Source organism: Perissodus microlepis, chromosome 22, assembly GCF_051167445.1.
Source record: "Perissodus microlepis isolate ML-2025 ecotype Zambia chromosome 22, ASM5116744v1, whole genome shotgun sequence".
Lineage (NCBI taxonomy): Eukaryota > Metazoa > Chordata > Actinopteri > Cichliformes > Cichlidae > Perissodus > Perissodus microlepis.
This window is the reverse complement of record NC_140481.1, coordinates 20,946,336-20,966,795: the sequence shown is the minus strand read 5'-3', so window position 1 is coordinate 20,966,795 and position 20,460 is coordinate 20,946,336. Positions and strand designations below refer to the sequence as shown.

The 20,460-nt window shown below is 40.6% G+C and overlaps 2 protein-coding genes across 2 annotated transcripts; both read left to right on the top strand.

The window, feature by feature from the left end:
• The first annotated feature begins 965 nt into the window (after positions 1-965).
• hcn3 (hyperpolarization activated cyclic nucleotide-gated potassium channel 3) lies at positions 966-14,056 on the top strand. The gene is made up of 7 exons (XM_084919917.1): positions 966-1,937; positions 7,527-7,956; positions 8,049-8,210; positions 9,472-9,690; positions 10,146-10,292; positions 11,639-11,879; positions 12,063-14,056. The coding sequence occupies exons 1-7, from the start codon at positions 1,486-1,488 to the stop codon at positions 12,263-12,265; spliced, it is 1,854 nt and encodes a 617-aa protein (XP_084776043.1). The 5' UTR covers positions 966-1,485; the 3' UTR covers positions 12,266-14,056.
• An 887-nt stretch (positions 14,057-14,943) lies between these two features.
• ndufv1 (NADH:ubiquinone oxidoreductase core subunit V1) lies at positions 14,944-20,425 on the top strand. Its single transcript, XM_084919632.1, has 11 exons — positions 14,944-15,028; positions 16,218-16,327; positions 16,420-16,502; positions 16,599-16,769; positions 17,147-17,330; positions 18,477-18,666; positions 18,823-19,035; positions 19,239-19,405; positions 19,494-19,575; positions 19,676-19,821; positions 20,168-20,425. Exons 2-11 carry the CDS (start codon positions 16,223-16,225, stop codon positions 20,243-20,245), a joined length of 1,419 nt encoding a protein of 472 aa, XP_084775758.1. The 5' UTR covers positions 14,944-15,028; positions 16,218-16,222; the 3' UTR covers positions 20,246-20,425.
• Positions 20,426-20,460: the final 35 nt, after the last annotated feature.

The window sequence follows — 20,460 nt, the reverse complement described above, 5'->3', positions numbered from 1 at the left end:
TTTCTTCCTTGTTCTTTCCAGAGATGATGTACCCTTCCTCTATTATGGTCTTTGTGTACCCCTTCATCTGCTTTTATAGTTGATGTACAGAGTTTTCCTTCTGTGTGTTTCCATATAAGCAGCTCAGCATGTGGTCGCAGGCGTGGGACTGCCTGGATGCAGGTGTAGGACTAATGTAAAGAAACTCCAGAGGAAAGCAGTGAAGTGTGTGAAACGGATAGTTACGGGTAAATGGGTGTTTAATGAGTCACTTGTTTTATCGGGGAAGAACTTGTTGTTTGGAAAATATAATTTTAGTTACTAATAAATTGAGGGCATTAGGTTTTACGGAAGAGGGTTAGGGCCACTGGGGGGGGGGGGGAGAATTCTGAGAAAAAAGTCAGAATTCTGAGATTAAAGGCAGAATGTACAATTGGATGTACAATGTGGAGGAAATGTTTAATGCCCCCCGCGCCCCCCAAAGACAAACAAACAAAAACAAATGCTATTTCAAATAAAATGATTATGTACGGTTAAAGTTAGTTAAAATAGTTAATTTAATCATAGTTTGTGTGTGTTATGCAAGTTAAAATTAAAAAAAAAAAAAAAAAAAAAATCAGACATATAACTACAAAAGCCTAATCTTAAAGTACGCTTTCTTTCTTGAATCCAGTAATAAGGACTTTACTCCACAATAAAGTCGCTGTGGCTCTTTTTATTCTGCTGACCCAATATGAGCACTGCGTAAAAGCAGTGAAGTGTGTGGAAAACCTAGCCGGGTTTACCATGACTTCAGCAGCTGCTGGTGTTACCTCTGACACCGGTTGACCACGAATGAGTAATTCATTAAGTTTCGGTTTCTGCTGCCCCGCGCAACACGACCTGCAGCAGCCGCATCACCGCTCCGGGACTCGCCTCAGAGGAGGGGAGGGCGGTGGAGGAGAGCGGAGAGAGGTGAGCGGAGTGGACTCAGTTATTACAAGCCGATTACTGAAGGCTACTGAGCCTTCTCTGTCAATATGCGTCTGTCCTCTCTCGGTCAGACGGGAGGAGGACACAGCAGCCCACAGCCGAACTTTCCTTTTTCCCTTTTTCACATGAAAAAAAACTTTTAAGGGAACTTTTTGATGGACCTACTCCACGACAACGCACGTGAAGAAAGCCTGGATGTTTTATTTGATAAGATCTGTTTTATTCTGTAAGATGTGTGTGTGTGGCACTCTGCGGAGCAAACGGTGACCTCCAGGTACTTAAAAGGTTGGGGTTTTTTTTTTGTTTGTTTGTTTTAGCGGCTGCATTATAATTTTTTTTTAAATATAATAGCGAATGCTGTTCATAATTTGATCTTTACGCATTTAATTTATGTAAAGGAGGTTAAATTTGGAAGCCAAATGAAATGCTTTGCGCACTAAACTTTATTAGTAAGTGAACTCCAAGAAGCCAAGTGAGGAGGGAAAGTAAAACCCCCTCTCTGCTTCGCTCACCTGCAAGTGCAAAGTGTAAAAAATGAGCAGCCCCTCCAGGAGTTTAGACGGACAGAAAGGTGACGGCTCAGGCACCAAACCGGAGACGCCCAGGTACCGCAGCTGGAGCAGTCTCCGCTTCTCCAAATGGAGAAGTGCGTCCCAGAGGGCAACCCCGCCTGCCACCCCTTCCCCGAAGACAGACAAGAGGAGCGACGTGAGCAACACGCTCTTCTCCCTGGTCAAGACTCACAATGACGACTACACAGCGGATCCGGATGGCCTCCTGGAGACCAACGGAGAGGGCGAAGGAGACAGCGCTAGCCAGTCTCAGGACCAGGCCACCTACTTCCAGAAGCAGTTTGGCTCCATGCTGCAGCCCGGGGTCAACAAGTTCTCCCTGCGCATGTTCGGCAGTCACAAAGGTGTTGCTGCTGAGCAGGAGAGGGTTAAAAGCTTTGGAGTGTGGATCATACACCCCTACAGTGACTTCAGGTAATTAGTAGAAAGCCCTTAAACTAATTTGCTCTCATTTTAGTGCAATTTGTGTAACTTAACGCATTATAACCGCAAAAATTGGACAGAAATCTGACCAGTGACATTTTTCATTTCAAGGTGCTTCCAGTTGCTCAATATTGTTTAGAGTTCCCTTGAAAGCATTTACCCTTTATCCCACTAAGCACTCTGTGATTGAGGACTCACATCCAGTTTTTCAAGGACAGACTGCAGGATAGCAGCTGATGTCATGGTTCCCAGCACATGATAAGGGGATGAAGGGATTTGATTAGTGATACAGTATATAGGACAAGATCATCTGGATTAATGATATCACTCCGGTGTGACTCCTTTTTTAACCACAGGAGGTAAGAGAAGTGCATTCATCAATACTCATGATTTAACCAATCTGACTGAAAATCATCCAAATAGTTTCCTAATCTAGTTTGGCCTCACTTTGGGGGGGGGATCTGTCCAATAATTCAACTTTCAGGGTTAAACGACTCAGGAGTGATGCCCAAGCAATCTGTCGGTGAGGTCACTAATAGCCCAGCGAATTTAAAGAATTTTTAACATCAGGCCGATGCCAGACAGAGGAGATAAACCCATGCATGGGGATTATTACCCATAAGAATCCGTATAATTCCAATCTTACTCTATTATGCAATAATACACAGGCAGCTGAGGGAGGGATTAGCGCAGGCCTGCTCTTCTTAAACCTTATGCTCCCACTTCCTCTTAAAAATGAATGAATTGGGACAGTAGAGTTTTGGTCAGATTTCCTGTTTAGAGTTTAAGGTCACACAGTTGGTTGGTGCCTTTCTCTGTAAAATCTGCTTGTCCTCAATATGTCTCTGGATTTTTTTCTAGTGCTTCGTCCTCCTTGTTCCAAAGATGTCCATGTTTAGCTAATTATCAATTCTACATTGATTGTAATCTGTATGCGAGTGGTTTGTCTGTATCTCTATGTTGGAGCTGTGATTAGACTTATAGTGACACTTCCGGGTGTATCCCACCTCTAACCCAATGTCCCTTGGGATAGCCCCCAGCTCCACTATGACCCTGAAAGGTGGAATTAGTTGTACTCTGGGTAAAAGTGACTGATTACCATAAGACCAACATCCCCAATCTTTATAAGTATATATCTTTATATGAATATGCATCTGTGGTCTGCTTGTAGTCCGAATGCTGCTGACTTATGTTTGGATAAACTTTTGTTGCATGCAGCTAAAAGATCTGTATGGAGAAAAGAGTATTTTCATTTCCAAAAATTATAAACTGTATACAAAAGATGGACATGGCCACAGTGACATCACTGATTGGTTTAAACTCTGCAGGCCTGAAGCCTCCACACTAGCACTTTGCTTTATTCAAATTCAACCTGAAATCCTATCAGAATACACTCATGTTCCTGTCCTGCACTCACTGCTATTAAAGCTTGTCTAAAGGTTTTAGATACAGCAGATTTTATTCTGCTCCTCTCTCCCTCTCACTCAGACTCAATCTATAATGTCAACAGCTATAATGCCTTCCAGATTGGTGGCGTTAATAGCAGGAAGCAGCCACTAATCTGCTGCAACATGAGAAATAATGGTAAGCACTCATGTAAAGCAGAGAGTGGACAGAGAGGGCACGGACACGAGTGAAGAACATCAATCACTTCTTTGTCTCTGCTCAGTTTTGTCACGGGTTCACGTTGCAATCACTGAAGGGTGACTGTAATCAAAATTGGTCTGCGTCAAGTTCTCTTTCTGTGCCTTTGTAATCAAAGAGTCACTGAGAGCGAGAGAGACCCAGTGTGATTGACAGCTGATGGAAACAATCTGTAAGAAAATCCAAACTATGTCTTCCGACAGTGTACGAGACATTTGAGAGCTATAGGGAAATGGGACATGTATGACTTGAAGGAGACAGTGTATTTGTACAGCATGTGCAATCAAGATATCCAATCTGGATCTGGAACAATGCATGCAAGCTGTAACGCACATAGGTTGGACCGTTACCGGATCATCACATGGGGAGATGGATCAGATTGGGCCTGGATTTCAGCTGGGTATAAATGCTGTGCACACATGATCACATCCTTAAGAGAAACTTTACCCAGCAGGTTAAAAAGTCAATCTCCTCTCGATAGCATAAGCTGCCAGGGAACATGAACAAGCAGCATTAGTAGCTAGCAACTCCTCCGTTATCGTGCTGTACGACAACCATACTTCATGGGGCCAATTTGCTGACACTCTTGGACCCCTTGCCACCTCTCTTTCTGGCACTATTAGCAACTTAAGTGTTCTCTTTGACAGCTCCTTTAAGTTTGACAAACAAGTATCCTCTGTAGTTAAATCTAGTCAAATCTCCAAGGCCAAGCACTACATACCGCGCAGGGACCTTGAGAAACTAATCCATGCTTTTGACACCTCTAGATTAGACTACTGTAATTCCCTTTACTTCCTCCACTCCACTTTACTTTCTCCACTCCACCCTTCTTCATAGATTGCAGGTTGTCCAGAATGCTGCGGCACGCCTTCTGACCGGAACCGCAAGGTTTGCCTCTATCACAAGATCATCAGGACAATTACTCTTAGGCTACGTTCACACTGCACGCGAAAGCGCATCAAATCCGACTTTTTTTGACCCTATGCGACCCATATCCGATCATGGTATGACAGTGTGAACAGCACAAATCCGACCTGGGTCACTTTCGTATGTGGTACTGAATCCGATACATATCTGATGTTTTAGAAAGTGACTGCTGTTTGAATGGTCACGTCGCATTAAATCCGTCTTTTACGTCACTGACACAAGACAGACGCCAATTATCAGCGCCCGAGAAGACACTGAACGCTTCCTGGCCATCCAGTGAAACTGTTGGGAAGACAACGTTAGAGAAACATGAATATTTTATTTGTACTGTATAATCTGCAGATTCTGACAGAAATCTGCAACTATCCTTTGAAGCACCGCTCCTCTCTAAAACAGCAATAAGGATCATTATTAGGCCATATGTAAATAACAAAATAACTTTATAACTTAAAGCAAAATTGGGAAACGTAAAGTCCCAATCAAGTCTTTATATTAAGGGCCATCAGTCAAACAATAGTGTTTGGTCTGGTCTAAACAGAGCGCGTTGTGTGTGACGTCTTCTTTTGCGCATGCGGGCCGCTTTGAGGCTTCACACTAGAGCGTGTTTGCTGTCACATTTTATTTGTAGTGTGAACAAGCAGACCAAAAAAAAAATAAAATAAAAATAAAAAATGGATTTGATCCAAAAACTTCAATTGAGCATTAACACCTGCAGTGTGAACGTAGCCTTAGTGCAGCCTAGATCCCGGCTAAAGACCAGAGGTGACCGTGCTTTTGCCCTGGCAGCCTCGAGCCTCTGGAAAAATCTTCCCTCTGACTCCATCTATTCATTTAAATCTCAGTTAAAAACGTACCCGTTTGACCGAGCATTTTCAGTTAGTTAGTGCACTTCCCCCTATATTTTACCCTTATGTTACTTATCTTCCTACTAATGTCCCACTGCATAAATACCCCACCTTATATTTATGTGTTGCGGCTCCTCCAACCTTTGGCCGCGGCAGGCTAAACACGAGGACACAGATGACACGCAACAATATACGCACAAAATACGCTTCTGTACCATTTGCTCCTTTTATTCCACATGCAGCTGTCCAATATACAAATCAGCACATGGGATTAACTATTAAACAAATGCACAGACTGCACAAACAAATAACTGCAACTCACCAATAACTGCACTAATTACAATGCCAACTTACAACTTGGCCTATGGCATCAATTAGTGCACAAATATACATAAACCATCAAGTTACAGTCAAATACATGAAAATAATTCAAGCTGCGGTCAACAGAAATTTTTGCCTCATGCTCACCCTACCTTTCTGCTCATCAACATCAGGTACGGTGAACAGGTGAGTGCAACCACATTTATCATCTACCACACCCATGAGACACGCCCCACACCCGTGCACCAATACAGCGAGTCCATTTAAACCAACCCACTTAATCAAAAAAGGAACAACTCATATGGCTCCTACATTATGAATACCCTGTAATTTTATCTTCTAAACCATGCTATAATGTTTTACTTCTTATTCTGTCTGTACCTTTGGGGGGTTTTGTACTCTGTTATAGCCTTTTATCTTTTATCTTATGTTTTAACCTTGTTGTGAAGCACTTTGGTGTACCTTTGGTTTTAAATGTGCTATATAAATAAAGTTGTACTGTATTGTATTGTACAGAAAGTGACTTAAAAACAAAAAGCTCGATTATGTGATATCTTTGCTACTAGGTGTCCAGTCTGCATACTCTGTGTATGATGGCATTAAAGTGGTATTGGGCAGGTGGGGGCACCCTAATGTGCATCAGAGCGTGGGGCAAAAACAATCACTTAGAAATAAGATTTTTTTTTTTTTTTAAATTGTATTGTGAGCTCCAGTAGATTTGTTTTCTTTGCATACTGGCTGTGATCCGCAAACACGTGTTGCTGCTGCTCTAAAGTTTACTACTCTTTGTGGATTTAACTAAATTTAGCAAGATATAAGCAGACAGATCAGCTTAAAAAAACATCTGCTACCCTCAATGTAACGCAACACTGACCATTAACCAACCAGAGCCGTAAACTTCACCACAGTACGGTAAGCTCTCAGTCCTCTATACCTTTAGCTTGTACAGTTTGGTGATATTTGTTACTCTGTTTATGCTCACACTTCTGTAGTGCCAGCCAGAGCCATCAGCTAAATGCTAAAGTTCCACAGCAACAGCTTTATGGACATCTGCATGATGAACGAATCACAGGAAAGGATTCTGATGAGAGTGTAAAGGGGCCATGGGATGTTATTATTTTTCTTAAAATTGTAATAGTAATTCCAAACTGTCATCAGTAAGCAACACAAAAAGAGCACTCTTGACAGTATTATGTCAAAGCTAACAGATTTGCTTACTCTTTAATTGAAGATGCTGGAGGGTGTTCCTAAATTTTCTGATGCACTTAGAAGAGCAAACGGAAACCTTACGGTTCATATGTTAGTACCAGGTATACATGTGACTGCCCTCATTAAAAATGTTGCAGATGTGCCACACAACCATCAAATTCATTTGAGATTGTTAACATATATTTGTATTTGCTATAAAAAGCAATATAAATATATAAAACTCCAGAAAAACTCAAAAACAGCAGTGGACCACATGATTCACTTCACTTCTTTGGTGTTCACAGTCAGCTCTTTTCTCTTGACAACACATGCAATTTTGTGTTTGTTGTGATATGTCCGCACTGACATACAGTACAGAAATAACTACGTGCACGCAGCAGTCAAGTTGTGATTAACACATAGATTTTCAGTTTTAATTCAAAAGGGTTCATTAAAATATTAGTTGAAGTATATTTGAATAACCACCTTGTCATTTTTTTTTTACAGTTTGGCCCAGAATGAGCAGATGTGTTTGCAGTAAATCTGTAAATCATCTGTAAATCTGGAAACGGTCAAAGTACGAATAGGTCCATTTGAAGTTTGTGTAAAGGTTGTGATCCTAAACCGAGCTCTGCACTCATCCTCTTCTCTCCAGGTTTTACTGGGACATCGTAATGCTCCTGTTGATGATGAGCAATCTTGTCATTTTGCCCTGGGGTATCACCTTCTTCGAAGACCAGAACACCATGCCCTGGATCACCTTCAACGTCTTGTCAGACACACTCTTCCTCATGGATCTGGTTTTCAACTTCCGTACGGGCATTTTGGGAGAGGACAGCCACATCATCCTGGACCCCAAAGAGATCCGCATTCATTACCTCCGCACTTGGTTCCTGGTGGATTTCATCTCCTCCATCCCTGTCGACTACATCTTTCTCATCGTCGACCTCGAATCCCGACACGAGTCATCAGATGTGTACCGTACCGCTCGTGCACTTCGCATTGTGCGTTTCACAAAGATCCTCAGTCTGCTGCGTCTTCTCCGTCTGTCTCGCCTCATCCGATACATCCACCAATGGGAGGAGGTAATGCAAAGGCAGGGAAGCGGGCACATGCTTAGAACAAAAGAAACAGAAATGTCGTAATTTGATCGTCTCTGTGACTTTCTTTCTGACAGATTTTCCACATGACTTATGATCTGGCCAGTGCTGTGGTGCGTATAGTCAACTTGATTGGAATGATGTTGCTGTTGTGTCACTGGGATGGCTGCCTGACATTTATGGTACCTATGCTGCAAGACTTTCCTTCAGACTGCTGGGTATCCAAAAACAATATGGTGGTGAGTAGATGAAGAAAAGAAAGTAAAATTACATATTTAAAGTAGTATGTGAGTATATAGCTACAATTCAGTGTTAGTTGGCATTTTTTTGAAGGAGGCAAAGTAATTTAACTCAGTGGCATACAAACCACACCACAACAAACCAAACCACAAACTTGGCAAAGCCACACCTCCGTCTATGGTCATGACATGCCAACTCACAGTGACATCGTCCACAGTGTGCATTGAGTGCAAGAATAAAAAACAAAATTGAAATGAGATACTGTTCTCACATTTGGAGATCATCTTAACTGAAACCAGGACCACGCGTCAAACACTGCACCTGCACATACATACTGTGCAAAAGTCATGAGCCACCCCTCATTTGTTTGTGTTTTGCTTCCAAGGAGATAGGCAGACAGTTCTCAAGGTTTTTGTCATATCTCAGCATGGTATGCAGTCACACGCACAAAAAATCGTATCTGAAAGACTTGTTCTTAAAAAAACGGGACAAAAATCCAGTCTGACACTGGACTTGAAAGATGCATCTGGCCCTTCAGTTAATCTACTGTTCACCGAAGCCTCATCAAAAATGGTCTCAGTGGAAGGGTGGCTGTCAAGATGCCATTCATAAAGAAAGGAAACAGAGAGAAGAGGCTGAGGTACGCCAAATTACACAAGAACTGGACTGAAAATCAAAGGCAACAGGTCTGATGGAGTGATGAATCCAAATTTGAAATGTTACTTCAAATTGTCATCAATATATATTAAGAATGACAGCATCATCATCTGTAGCATGACATGATGATCCCAAACACATTACCAGTCCAGTAAAAGCACACCTGAATTAAAAAACACACATGGAACACTATCAGTCACGGATGGGCTTCCCCGGAGCTCGGGACTCAACATCATCGAAGCGGTATGGGATCAGCTTGACAGAGAACAGAACAAAAGGCAGCCAACATCTAAGGAAGAGCTTTGAGTGTCCTTCTAGAAGCCTGGAGAAATATTCCTGAAGACTCCTTAAACACTACATGTAATTAAACTTGTTTCCAACTGTTTTGCCGTGTTTTAGTCTTAACTTCTGGTTAGGTTTAACAGAGGTATGTGTGTCTCTGGTGTTTTCCAATTTAACACAGTATTCTTTACAAGATACAAAATCTTTACTTGGATGTGAAACGGCTGACAGCTGTCTGTATTTCCCCAAAGTTGCAGGCTCATAGATGACCTCATTTCATGCTCTGTCTCACCTTGCCTCATTGTTAACTACCTTTTTCAGAACTCTACATGGCACATCCAGTACTCCTACGCTCTGTTTATGGCCATGAGTCACATGCTGTGCATAGGATACGGTGCTCACCCTCCAGAGGGCATGACCGATGTTTGGCTCACCATGGTCAGCATGGTAGTCGGGGCCACGTGCTACGCCATGTTCCTCGGCCATGCCACTAACCTGGTCCAGTCCTTGGACGCTTCGCATCGGCAGTATCAAGAGAAGGTAATCATGCACACTTGTGACCTGCAGCTTCAGTTGCTTTGTGGACAATATGTTCCAGGAACCTCACGTGGATGCTAATGTGATTCGGGCTTTGAGCTTTAATATCCCAGCCATGTTTCATATCACAGACTGGCTTACTTGTTCGTACTTTATTCGTACAAACTGTGCCAAATGCCTAGAGAATATGTGTATTATCTAATGGATTTTGCAGCCTTACCATGACCCATTCCAGGGGATTTTCACAAGATAAAGCAGAACAGATGAACAAATGGCGGCACCTTTGTTTTGGATAACTGTCTGCCAATGCCCATTTCAAATGAGTTTGTAATCCACTTAAAACGGGAGAAACAGCCTGCAAAACAAATGGAATGAATATGTAATTATTGTTCTTGGGGATAATTCGCAAAACACATGCTAGAACATGTGACTAATTGTGTGTTTTCTGTTGTTTCCAGTATAAACAAGTGGAGCAGTACATGTCATTTCATAAACTGCCAGCAGACTTAAGACAGAGGATCCACGATTACTATGAGCAGCGATTCCAAGGCAAGATGTTTGATGAGGACAACATCCTTGGAGAGCTCAGTGACCCACTCAAGGAGGTGTGTGACTTTACCTGCTGTTTCTTGCTTCCTCTCTCCATTTTTTTATTAAGTGTTGAATAAGTTCATCTTTTATGTTAAAAAGGGTCCATGAAAACCTCTTTAAATGTGCCTTTATCTAAGCGACAGTTCAAAACTTAAATATATTTAGTTTATAATGAAATTGGAAAACATCAGATCAGCTGTTAGATATGCTAAGAGCTAGCTAACAATGCTTTTATTCCTGTTTATAGACTGACATATTTTTTTCCACAATAATATGCTATATATCACAATATGGTAAAACATAGATTATTTGATTTGTATGTTGATCTGTAAGCTTCTTCCTCTTGTTTTGGCTTTTGTCTCAGTAGATCATCTGCCTCCATTTCACTCTATCCCAGCATCCTCCTCCTCTGTCACACCAGCCTTCTGCATACCCTCCTTGACTATGTCCATAAATTTTTTATGTCATCTTCCTCTTTTGCTCCCACCTGGCAGCTTCATCTTTAACATCATGACCAAAATCCTCCTGAGAACTGAGGAAATTTTTTTAATGATTTCCTGCCTCTTTGGAGTTAAAAGAAGCCACCCAAACACATGAGATACCGATGGAAAGCCCAGGATGTCCTCTATTTAGCACATCAGGTCTTAGTAAGGTAGCTCAAATAAGTCAAAAGATATAGACCATAAACAAATGTCCATTATAGAGGACATAAATTAATAGCCTGGTTCTCATGAGGATATATTCACTATCCCTCCAATCGCCTCCAATCTTTATGCCAGTTCTACAGTCTCCACATTGTGCATCACTCATCCACCTTCACTATCTCTACTCCTTACATATTCACCTTTCCGCCTGTCTCTCTCTCATTCACACACATGTATTCTGTCTCACTTCTATTGTCCTTAATTCCTCTTCTCTCCAGAGCATACCTCCACCTCTCTATGCTCTCACTTCTCTCAGTGTTATCTGTGAACATCATAGTCCATAGAGACTCCTGTCTGACCTCATCTGTTAATCTGTCCATCACAACTGCAAACAAGAAGGGGCTCAGAACTGATCCCTGATGTAATCCCACCTTGAACCCATCTGTCACTCCTGCTGCACACCTCACCAGTGATAGACAGTAAACAATGGTTTTGATACTTGGGTGATGAGTTTACTTTATTTCATAAGAAAAAAAAGCTTCACATTCTCAGTTTCAAGCTGAAGATTTACTGTCTGAAAACACTGAAAACTTTACAAATGTTGATGTTTTAATGTTTTAAATCTACCAAATCTTTCATATATGTGACTGTAGTTAAAAACTGGCAGATATTTTATGACAACTTCTTGTATCGTACATTTTCTCCCCCTCATGCAGGAGATTGTCAGCTATAACTGTCGTGGACTTGTAGCCAATATGCCACTGTTTGCCAACACTGACCCTCATTTTGTGACGGTGATCCTGACCAAGTTGCGTTTCGAAGTCTTCCAGCCAGGAGATTTTATTATACGAGAGGGAACGCTGGGTCGGAAAATGTACTTCATCCAGCACGGCACTGTCACCATCATCCCACGTGGTAGTAAGGAGATTAAGCTCAGCGATGGAGCATATTTTGGGGGTAAATCGTGCTTTCTTTCTCCTGTGACTGTATTGCCAAACTTTTTCCGTTTTTAGTCTTTATGATAACATAATCAGGTGGTATTTCTTCATATTTATGGCCCAGACATGCAGGTGGTATAGATCCTCTCATTTAACAAGTGGGATGAACTACATATTTAAAATTATGTCTTCCTTGTTTCAGAGATTTGCTTGCTGACACAGGGACGACGCACAGCCAGCGTGAGGGCTGAGACCTACTGCCGTCTTTACTCGTTGAGCGCGGACAGTTTCAACGAGGTCCTGGAGGAGCATCCTCTGATGAGGAGGGCATTTGAGAGTGTGGCCGTGAACCGACTGGACCGCGTTGCGCGCAGACCGAGTTATCAGCCAGTCCCAGATGAATGACTCCCTCAGCACCATGAGAAAAACATTCCAGCCAGACTCATCGAGCACATTTGTCACATTTAAACTGCACATGACAAAGATATCTTCTATTGAAGCACGCTGATGGACAATCAGAGAGCAAGACCTACTTAAACTTATTAGTACAGCATTACTGCGATGATGTGAAAATAGTCTACCTTCAGTGGTTTTATTTTATTATTTGAACTTGAATCAGCCGTAATATGTGCTCATGTTTGTGTTAGAGCTTTGTATACTCTTCGTGTAAAATCACCTGTATAATTTTGAAACTGTATGGACATCAGTGATGATCTTTTTTTTCTCCTGTTCTGATGATATTACATTTTGATTTACATGAGCTTTTTTATTCATGTATTGATGTATTGATTTATTTTTTACCAACAGTCTGTCTAGATTGGTCTCTTTCCAGCCGTAAATACCTCTTTTAAAGCACATTTTAGTGGCCTGTAGTAGCCACTTTGATCATCCGTCCAGGATATTGACAGCCTGCAGGAGCAGCAGCTGGTGTTACATCATTCAGCTTTCTGTGGCTCTGTTTTACATGATCCTTCTCATCTGTAGGTTGCCTGATGTCAAGATTTAATGCTGATGTTCACAGAAGATCAGTTGCAGTTATGTAATATCTCCAGCTGTACACAGACAGGTTTCACAGAGCTCATATAAAGAATAATTTATACCCAGTATTATTTGTTTCCATACTATTTTTGTTTCATTTTTTCTGGGATATTGTTTATTTATAATATAAACTAATGAATGAGAATAAAGTCTCTATAGGTTAACTAGTATGTAACCGTCAGACGATGCTGTTGTATAATATAAGTTCTATTTTTGTAAATATATCAGCTGAACTTTCTCAGTTTTTTTTTTTACTTCACTTTTTTAGTGGGGTTACATACAGGGTATACATGCAGCATTTTTCACAGCAGAAGCCACAGCTGTATCTAAACATTAACAATGTAGTTATTAGAAGTTTATTTCTGTTCTGTTTTTGCTTCAAAGAAAGATTTTACAAATTTAAATTGACTGAACGCTGATTTACATTTAGATTAATACTGTGTACTTTTCTCAGGTGCATTTGAAACAGCATGATTTTGAAAATTTTCATCTGATGCACACAAAACAGTCATTTTTTGAATTTACAAGTTTAACTGAAATGTCTTTATTTTTTCTTATTTTTCTGATTATTACCTTTATATTGATGATGTCATGTGTATACCAATGTCTGTAACCTTGAAGCATAAATATCAAATATGTATTTTTTCCTATGCAGTGTGTTATTTGTGCTTATGTATAAAGAATGTGCAGACACGTTGATCAAAGAAATACCGTTTTACTTAAGAAAACGTTTTTGAAGCTCTTTTCCGCAGCTTTGCCAAGAAAATTAAGTCACACGTTCAGAATGTATCTTATTGTGACTTATCATAATATTCACTCACTATTTCATAAATCTGAGAAGGATTCTTAAAGGTATGCCTTTTATCCTCATAATACTCTCTGCTCCTTATTTCTGTGCTCTTTCCCTCTCACCCTCCAACCAGTTACAGCAGATGGCTACCCTTCCCTGAACCTGGATATGCCAGAGGTATCTTCTTGTTTGAAGGGAGTTTTCCCTCCTCACAGTCGCAAAGTGCTGCTCACAGGGGATCGCCTGATCATTGGGGTTTGAAGGGTCTCTACATTACAATATAAATCTCATTCAGGTAACTTTTGCTTTGACCTGATGCTATCTAGACAGATTTTAAATGAAATCTCATCAGAACTATGAGATATAAAGTCATGGCCTTGTTTTTCATAACAGTAACGTCCATTCTCACAATGATATGATGAACATTCTCATTAATGTGAAACACTAAGTAATTATCCATAATTATGGTGGTATGAGCATGTTGTGATTGTGTATCACAAGATCCTGTTATTATAAATAAGATGTTTTGGTATTTCCTATATACTTTGTGGCTTCATAATACTACAGTACCATATTGATACATTGTTTAACAAACAATAAGTAATTATTATGATAAATAGTATCATATATAACAATATTTAATAAACTGCCATGATTATAAATGCTAATGAACTATAATAACTTGAAAACATATAATAAATTTAAGGTTACCATAGTTTTTATAATAAAATAAGATATGCTTTATTATCCCAAAAGGTGTAAAACATCCAAAATAACAGAATATCTGTAATGACTAGATTAGCTCAATAAAAATGATCATATGGTCAAAACTGAGAGAGACAGAGAGAGACAGAGAGAGAGAGAGAGAGAGAAATATAATAAATTAATTAACAATAATGTAAACAAATTATATAAATAAATAAAATAGAACAGTTCATTTTATAAAACCCTTAATATCTCAACATAGGTTAAATAAAGGTTACATAAATTAAATAGACTCTATGTAAAAAGCAGAATATAGTAAAAGTAGCTTTATAAAGTAAAACTGTTAAAATTCAACAGTATAAAATGTTGTCCCCCCCCCCCCCCCAAATGTAGGAAAACAAGCACGCTCGGTAAATATAAGACCATATTACAGCTGGTTATTTTAAGAGGGTTTAAAATGCAATATAAAAGCCTAATTTGTGAACAATGAACATAAAATAAAATACGTGCATAACCTCGTAGTTCTCTGGCATTATGTGAGTGTGTTTTAAATAACCCTCCGCATTATGTATCCGGGCTGTGCGCTCTGCTTCCTGTCTCACTTTATTTCATAAACTCGGGACGCAGAGGAAAAGGTAAAGAGGATTGACTGTCTTCTGCCTTACCTCAGCACGTTTGTGGCTGATTTGAGTTCAGTTTTTTTTAACGCATATTTACTTTTTTTTAAAAATGTAACATCTGCACGTTGCACAGTGAAACCGGTGTTTTTATTCTGACATTACAAGGTTAACCGCTAGCCAGTTTAGCTTAGCGCTAGGCTAGCGGTGGCTATCTGAGTATGGAGGTCAGCGGTGTGTACGCCTGTCATCACACTGAAGCAAGGCAGACCTGATCAGTTTTGTCCAGTAATCACTCGCCCTTTTAGCGACCGTATGAGATAAAATAGACCAGCTGCAGGGTTAGGTTTGATAACATGGCTGGCAGTCGCCTTCACCTTCGTTACTTAACTCGGTTAGCTCTGACATAACATCACAAAAGAGTTAGCACTGGACCACCGTAAGAAATACATCATGCTAAAACTGACAGCTAATCTAAATGTATGGTGTTGAAATGAAATGTCAGCTCTCGTTTCGGTGCTCTGTGTTTGGCATTTATTTTATAAAACTCAGGCTGAGGTGTTTTTAGTCCGTGTTTTGTTTTTAGCTGAGAGGGCCATTAAATAGCAAATTATGATGATCAGAAGATAGTGTTATGAAGTTGTTGATGCAGTGGCACTGAGTAACACCCGACCAATAGTACAAAAGATATTGGTACTGATATGTCAGTAAATATTGTGTGTGTGATCTGTGACAGAAAGGGAAACTCATTGTTTTTTACATTTACAGCAGCGTATTTCACAAACTAGTACAGACAGCTTTACTCTGCTCAGCATGGACTGATAGTAGACTGGAAGTTCAGCACTCAAGGTGCTTTTTACTACAAGTGTTTGTTCTAAAAAGAAGTGCCTTGTCCGCCTTTTTGGACACACTCACACTTCGATTTCTTTATTGGGGGAAACTCAGGCTTCAGTATCTTGCTCAGAGTTACTTCGGTATGCAGACTGGAGTACCTCTACCCCCTGAGCCACAACTGCCCCCATTATGTCCACTCACTGTGTAAAATATGGATATAGGCATCGTCACATCAGCTCTTGGTTTTGGTTTCTTCAGTGTCACAGCAGGTTAAACAGCAGCTCTCTGTGCCTGTGCAGCTGCTTTCTTTTATTAGTGTTTGAAAATGAAAATGATTCAGGCTCAGTCTTGTTTTTTTTATTTTTTCATGCAGAAAGGATGCTGTCCTTTTCTCGAGCTGTGGTGAGCGGGGTGGCCCGTGCCCCAGCTGCTATCAGTCAGGGTGGCGTGACTGCTATCACACGATACAACAGCACAGCACAGGTATGACCCATGTTGTTAAAACCAGTATAAAACAAATTAAATCCTTACAACTGTAGTAACAGTTTGGGTTTTTTTCTCTGCTTTTCTGGCAGAGTGCTCCTAAGAAAACTAAATTTGGACCGCTGGCAGATCAGGACAGAATCTTCACCAACCTTTATGGCCGACATGAATGGAGGTAACACCCCTGTGTTGTTCTCTTGTGAATTTGATGCAAGGTGAGAGGTTTAACAAACAAAAACACAGTTGTGACCTTCTCATATTTGTGCCACAGGCTGAATGGGGCTTTGAAGCGTGGCGACTGGTACAAAACTAAGGAGATTCTTTTGAAGGGAGTCGACTGGATTCTCAATGAGATCAAAGTTTCTGGCCTGCGTGGCAGAGGTGGAGCTGGTTTCCCTACTGGCATGAAGTGGAGCTTCATGAACAAGCCCAGTGATGGCCGGTCAGTGAGGACACATATCATTTTTCAGTTTTAGTGCTAAGTTGTAACATTTTTACAAAAACATAACTACATTTGGAGCAATAATAAACACATAAGTGCATTTTTTAGCAAATACAAGCACTTACAACACTCATTTTTTAAAAGGAATGCTTCTGGCGTTCTTATAGTTCAACCAGTTTGATTTTTATCATAGTTTTCATAAAACAGAGCAGATTTATTTTGATTCAGTTTGTTTTTTCTGTCAGCCAATTATCACCTCTTAATGTTAGCGAAAGTCAGAAATTGCCACGTGTTGTGCAGCCTTTGTGCAAGATAAACTCCGCTTCTTTGACAGTAATGTTTATTACACCGACTTGTTTCCTTTTTTCGTATGTTAGCCCAAAGTATCTGGTGGTGAATGCAGATGAGGGAGAACCGGGCACCTGTAAGGACAGGGAGATCATGAGGAATGACCCACACAAGCTGGTCGAAGGCTGCCTGATCGCTGGGAGGGCCATGGGAGCCCGTGCTGCTTACATCTACATCAGAGGAGAGTTCTACAATGAGTCCTCCAACCTGCAGGTAGAGATGGATAGAGACAACTGAGATCGAGTCTTTAAAATTATCATATACCTCACTGTCATCTTCAGTTTATGGAGAAAATGCAAAGAGATCAAAACAAAACACTTAAACATTACTGTAGTCGATGCATGTCTGAAGGACCCGGGTTAAAATTGAGCTCATCTTTTTAAGCTTTCAGCATAATTACAAATGATTGTAAAACATGGTCCACAACTGATACAATTTTGGAATATCACTGCAAATATTTTCATACCAGTGAAGAACATTATTATAACAAATATAAATAAGCGATGGAGCACAGCAACAAAACAAAGAGGAAAAAACTCTGGTTCAAATCATAAATCAGCTTCTCAGCTGATATAACAGTGACCATCTTTAAAACGAGTTTTGTTTATTTCAAATATTTTGTTTGTAGTTGAGGCCAACCAGTGTGTGTGTGTGTGTGTGTGTGTGTGTGTGTGTGTGTGTGTACATATATATGTCCGTTCTGTACTGGTCGGACGTAACTAATTTTCAGCTAAGTCAAAAAGCCAGTCACAATCTTTTTCCAGACCTCCTGCTTGTCAGGCTTAAACATGTAATAAATAAACCTTTTGAACTGCTCTCATGAAAGCCACCTGTGTGCTAGCTAGTCTTCCCTGGATCCACAAATTTGGCTGATTAATATAAACTTTCTCCAGGCTGACAGGAGCTATCCTGTCTGCTTCTAGCAGTGACTCCAGTACATTTCATTCTGAAGCTTTATGGATTACTTTCCTTTCCAGATTTAAAATATTAATATAACGTGTGAAATTTGATTTTTTTTTTTTTTAAAGGGCTTATAGTATAATATTATTATAACCCATTATTATTTATTATACTGCCCTTCAGCCATATTTAAAGTAATTAAATTAGTCTTATTTTTCAAGGCCTGGGAAGGGGAAAGTAAGTATTTATTTGTTTGTTGTTTAAATGTTATATTGGATACTGATAATAAGCTGCATACTTTCAGATCATATTAAAGTTGGTAATGTGACTAAATTAAAAAAAAAATCAGCTGTACAACTGTCTTTTAGTTGGAGGTGATTCAGACACAAAAGTAGCTGCACCTCCATCCAACTCAATTTCATACAGATTAAGCCTCATATTCTCTCTGCTGGCTCTTAGGTGGCCATCAATGAAGCCTACGCTGCTGGGCTAATTGGAAAGAACGCCTGTGGCTCTGGTTATGACTTTGATGTGTTTGTGATGCGTGGTGCCGGAGCCTACATCTGTGGAGAGGAGACCGCTCTTATCGAGTCCTTGGAAGGAAAGCAGGGGAAGCCCCGTCTGAAGCCCCCCTTCCCTGCAGATGTCGGTGAGTTCCTGTCTACAGAGTCGGGGTTAGAATAAAAAAGTTTCTGTATTAATTACATTTTCCTCACTGCTGCTTCTTCTGCTGGGCCCTCATTATTCTTGCTAAAATAAAAGCACGTCTCAAATGTCAACACCACTCCCTCTAATGTGTTTGAAGGTGTGTTTGGATGCCCAACAACTGTCGCCAACGTGGAGACTGTAGCTGTGGCGCCCACCATCTGTCGTCGTGGAGGCTCGTGGTTTGTCTCCTTTGGCAGGGAGAGAAACTCGGGCACAAAGCTGTTCAACATCTCTGGGCATGTCAACCACCCCTGCACAGTAGAAGAGGAGATGTCTATTCCTCTGAAAGAGCTCATTGAGAGACACGCAGGTACATAATGCACTAAAAATGTAAAAATCACATCATTGCCTGATAGGATTTAAAAAAAAAAAAAAAAGGAAGTAGTGGAAGTCTTCCTGCGTGAAGGGGGTCACGAAAAAGATTAAGACAGCTTAGCTTAAGCACAGCCTTAAGTGCTTCTTCTTCTTTTTTTTCTTTTTTTAACTTCATTGGAATAAACATCTGTCTGGTAGGTGGGGTGCGTGGTGGCTGGGATAACCTGCTGGCTGTAATTCCCGGTGGGTCCTCAACACCCCTCATCCCCAAGAACGTGTGTGAAGATGTGCTGATGGACTTTGATGGCCTTATTCAGGCACAGACTGGGCTGGGCACTGCTGCTCTCATCGTCATGGACAAATCGGTAAATATGTCAGCTCTATAGTATATTTAGCTCAATAAGAAATGCAGAATACTGCTGTTAAACGAGTCAATGGGTTTTACTTTTGCAGACTGACATTATTAGAGCCATCGCCCGTCTGATTGAATTCTACAAGCATGAGAGTTGTGGCCAGTGCACACCGTGCAGAGAGGGTAAATGCCAGTTCAGTTCGGTTCTGCACACCTTAATATTTCTCTACCACCTTCATTAAATTAAAACGTGTGAGTTTTTTCTTGTTGTGTTTTTCTGCAGGAGTGGACTGGATGAATAAGATGATGTGGCGTTTTGCGAGTGGTGATGCACGTTCAGCAGAGATAGACATGATTTGGGAGATCAGCAAGCAGATCGAGGGGCACAGTATCTGTGCACTGGGCGACGGTGCGGCATGGCCTGTGCAGGTAAATGCATCTCATGGCTTCATGGAACTATTATTGGGAAACTCAATACTTCAAAATGCATTAGGTACACTTACTGTGTGTGACGTGTAACTAATGCAAGGACGATAATGTTACAGATTGAAGAATACAGCATTACACTCATAGGTGTTTTTAAAGCCTCAACCATGTGTAGAAACCCCATGGCGACCAGAGGTTGCCAAGGGGTTTGCGTTGCACTCTTCACAATTGATTAACGAGTAGCTTGATTACATGTTGTATTATTTGTAAAGCTCCCTGTTTGTTTTCTGCCTCAAGTCCAGCAGGATAACTGATCAAAACCCCTCTCTTCTCTCGTCTGTGTTCCCAGGGATTGATCAGGCACTTCAGGCCTGTCATGGAAAGCCGAATTGCTGAATTCCAGCAGCAGAAGCAGGCAAGGGTTTGAACGGCTTCTTCGAGTCCTTGATCTAATTTTCCTTCGCCCAGAACCCTGTGCTTGTCTTTCACAGATTATTTAAAGAAAAGAGAATGTGCCGTCTTATTAACTCTTCATCAAGCGTTGCATTGATGTGTCTGCCTTGTGAAACATTATTACCAATAAAGTTCTATGATACTTTAATAAAGACTTATTCTTTTTCTTGTGGTTCTTTTTTCTTGTTT

Excerpts from the sequence above, each read along its gene's own strand:
- ndufv1 (XM_084919632.1), top strand. The coding sequence starts at position 16,223 with ATGCTGTCCTTTTCTCGAGCTGTGGTGAGCGGGGTGGCCCGTGCCCCA. Across the intron at positions 16,328-16,419 it reads GATACAACAGCACAGCACAG|AGTGCTCCTAAGAAAACTAA; the intron begins GTATGACCCATG and ends CTTTTCTGGCAG. Across the intron at positions 19,576-19,675 it reads GTGCACACCGTGCAGAGAGG|GAGTGGACTGGATGAATAAG; the intron begins GTAAATGCCAGT and ends GTTTTTCTGCAG.
- hcn3 (XM_084919917.1), top strand. The coding sequence starts at position 1,486 with ATGAGCAGCCCCTCCAGGAGTTTAGACGGACAGAAAGGTGACGGCTCA. Across the intron at positions 8,211-9,471 it reads TATCCAAAAACAATATGGTG|AACTCTACATGGCACATCCA; the intron begins GTGAGTAGATGA and ends TACCTTTTTCAG. Across the intron at positions 10,293-11,638 it reads TCAGTGACCCACTCAAGGAG|GAGATTGTCAGCTATAACTG; the intron begins GTGTGTGACTTT and ends CCCCTCATGCAG.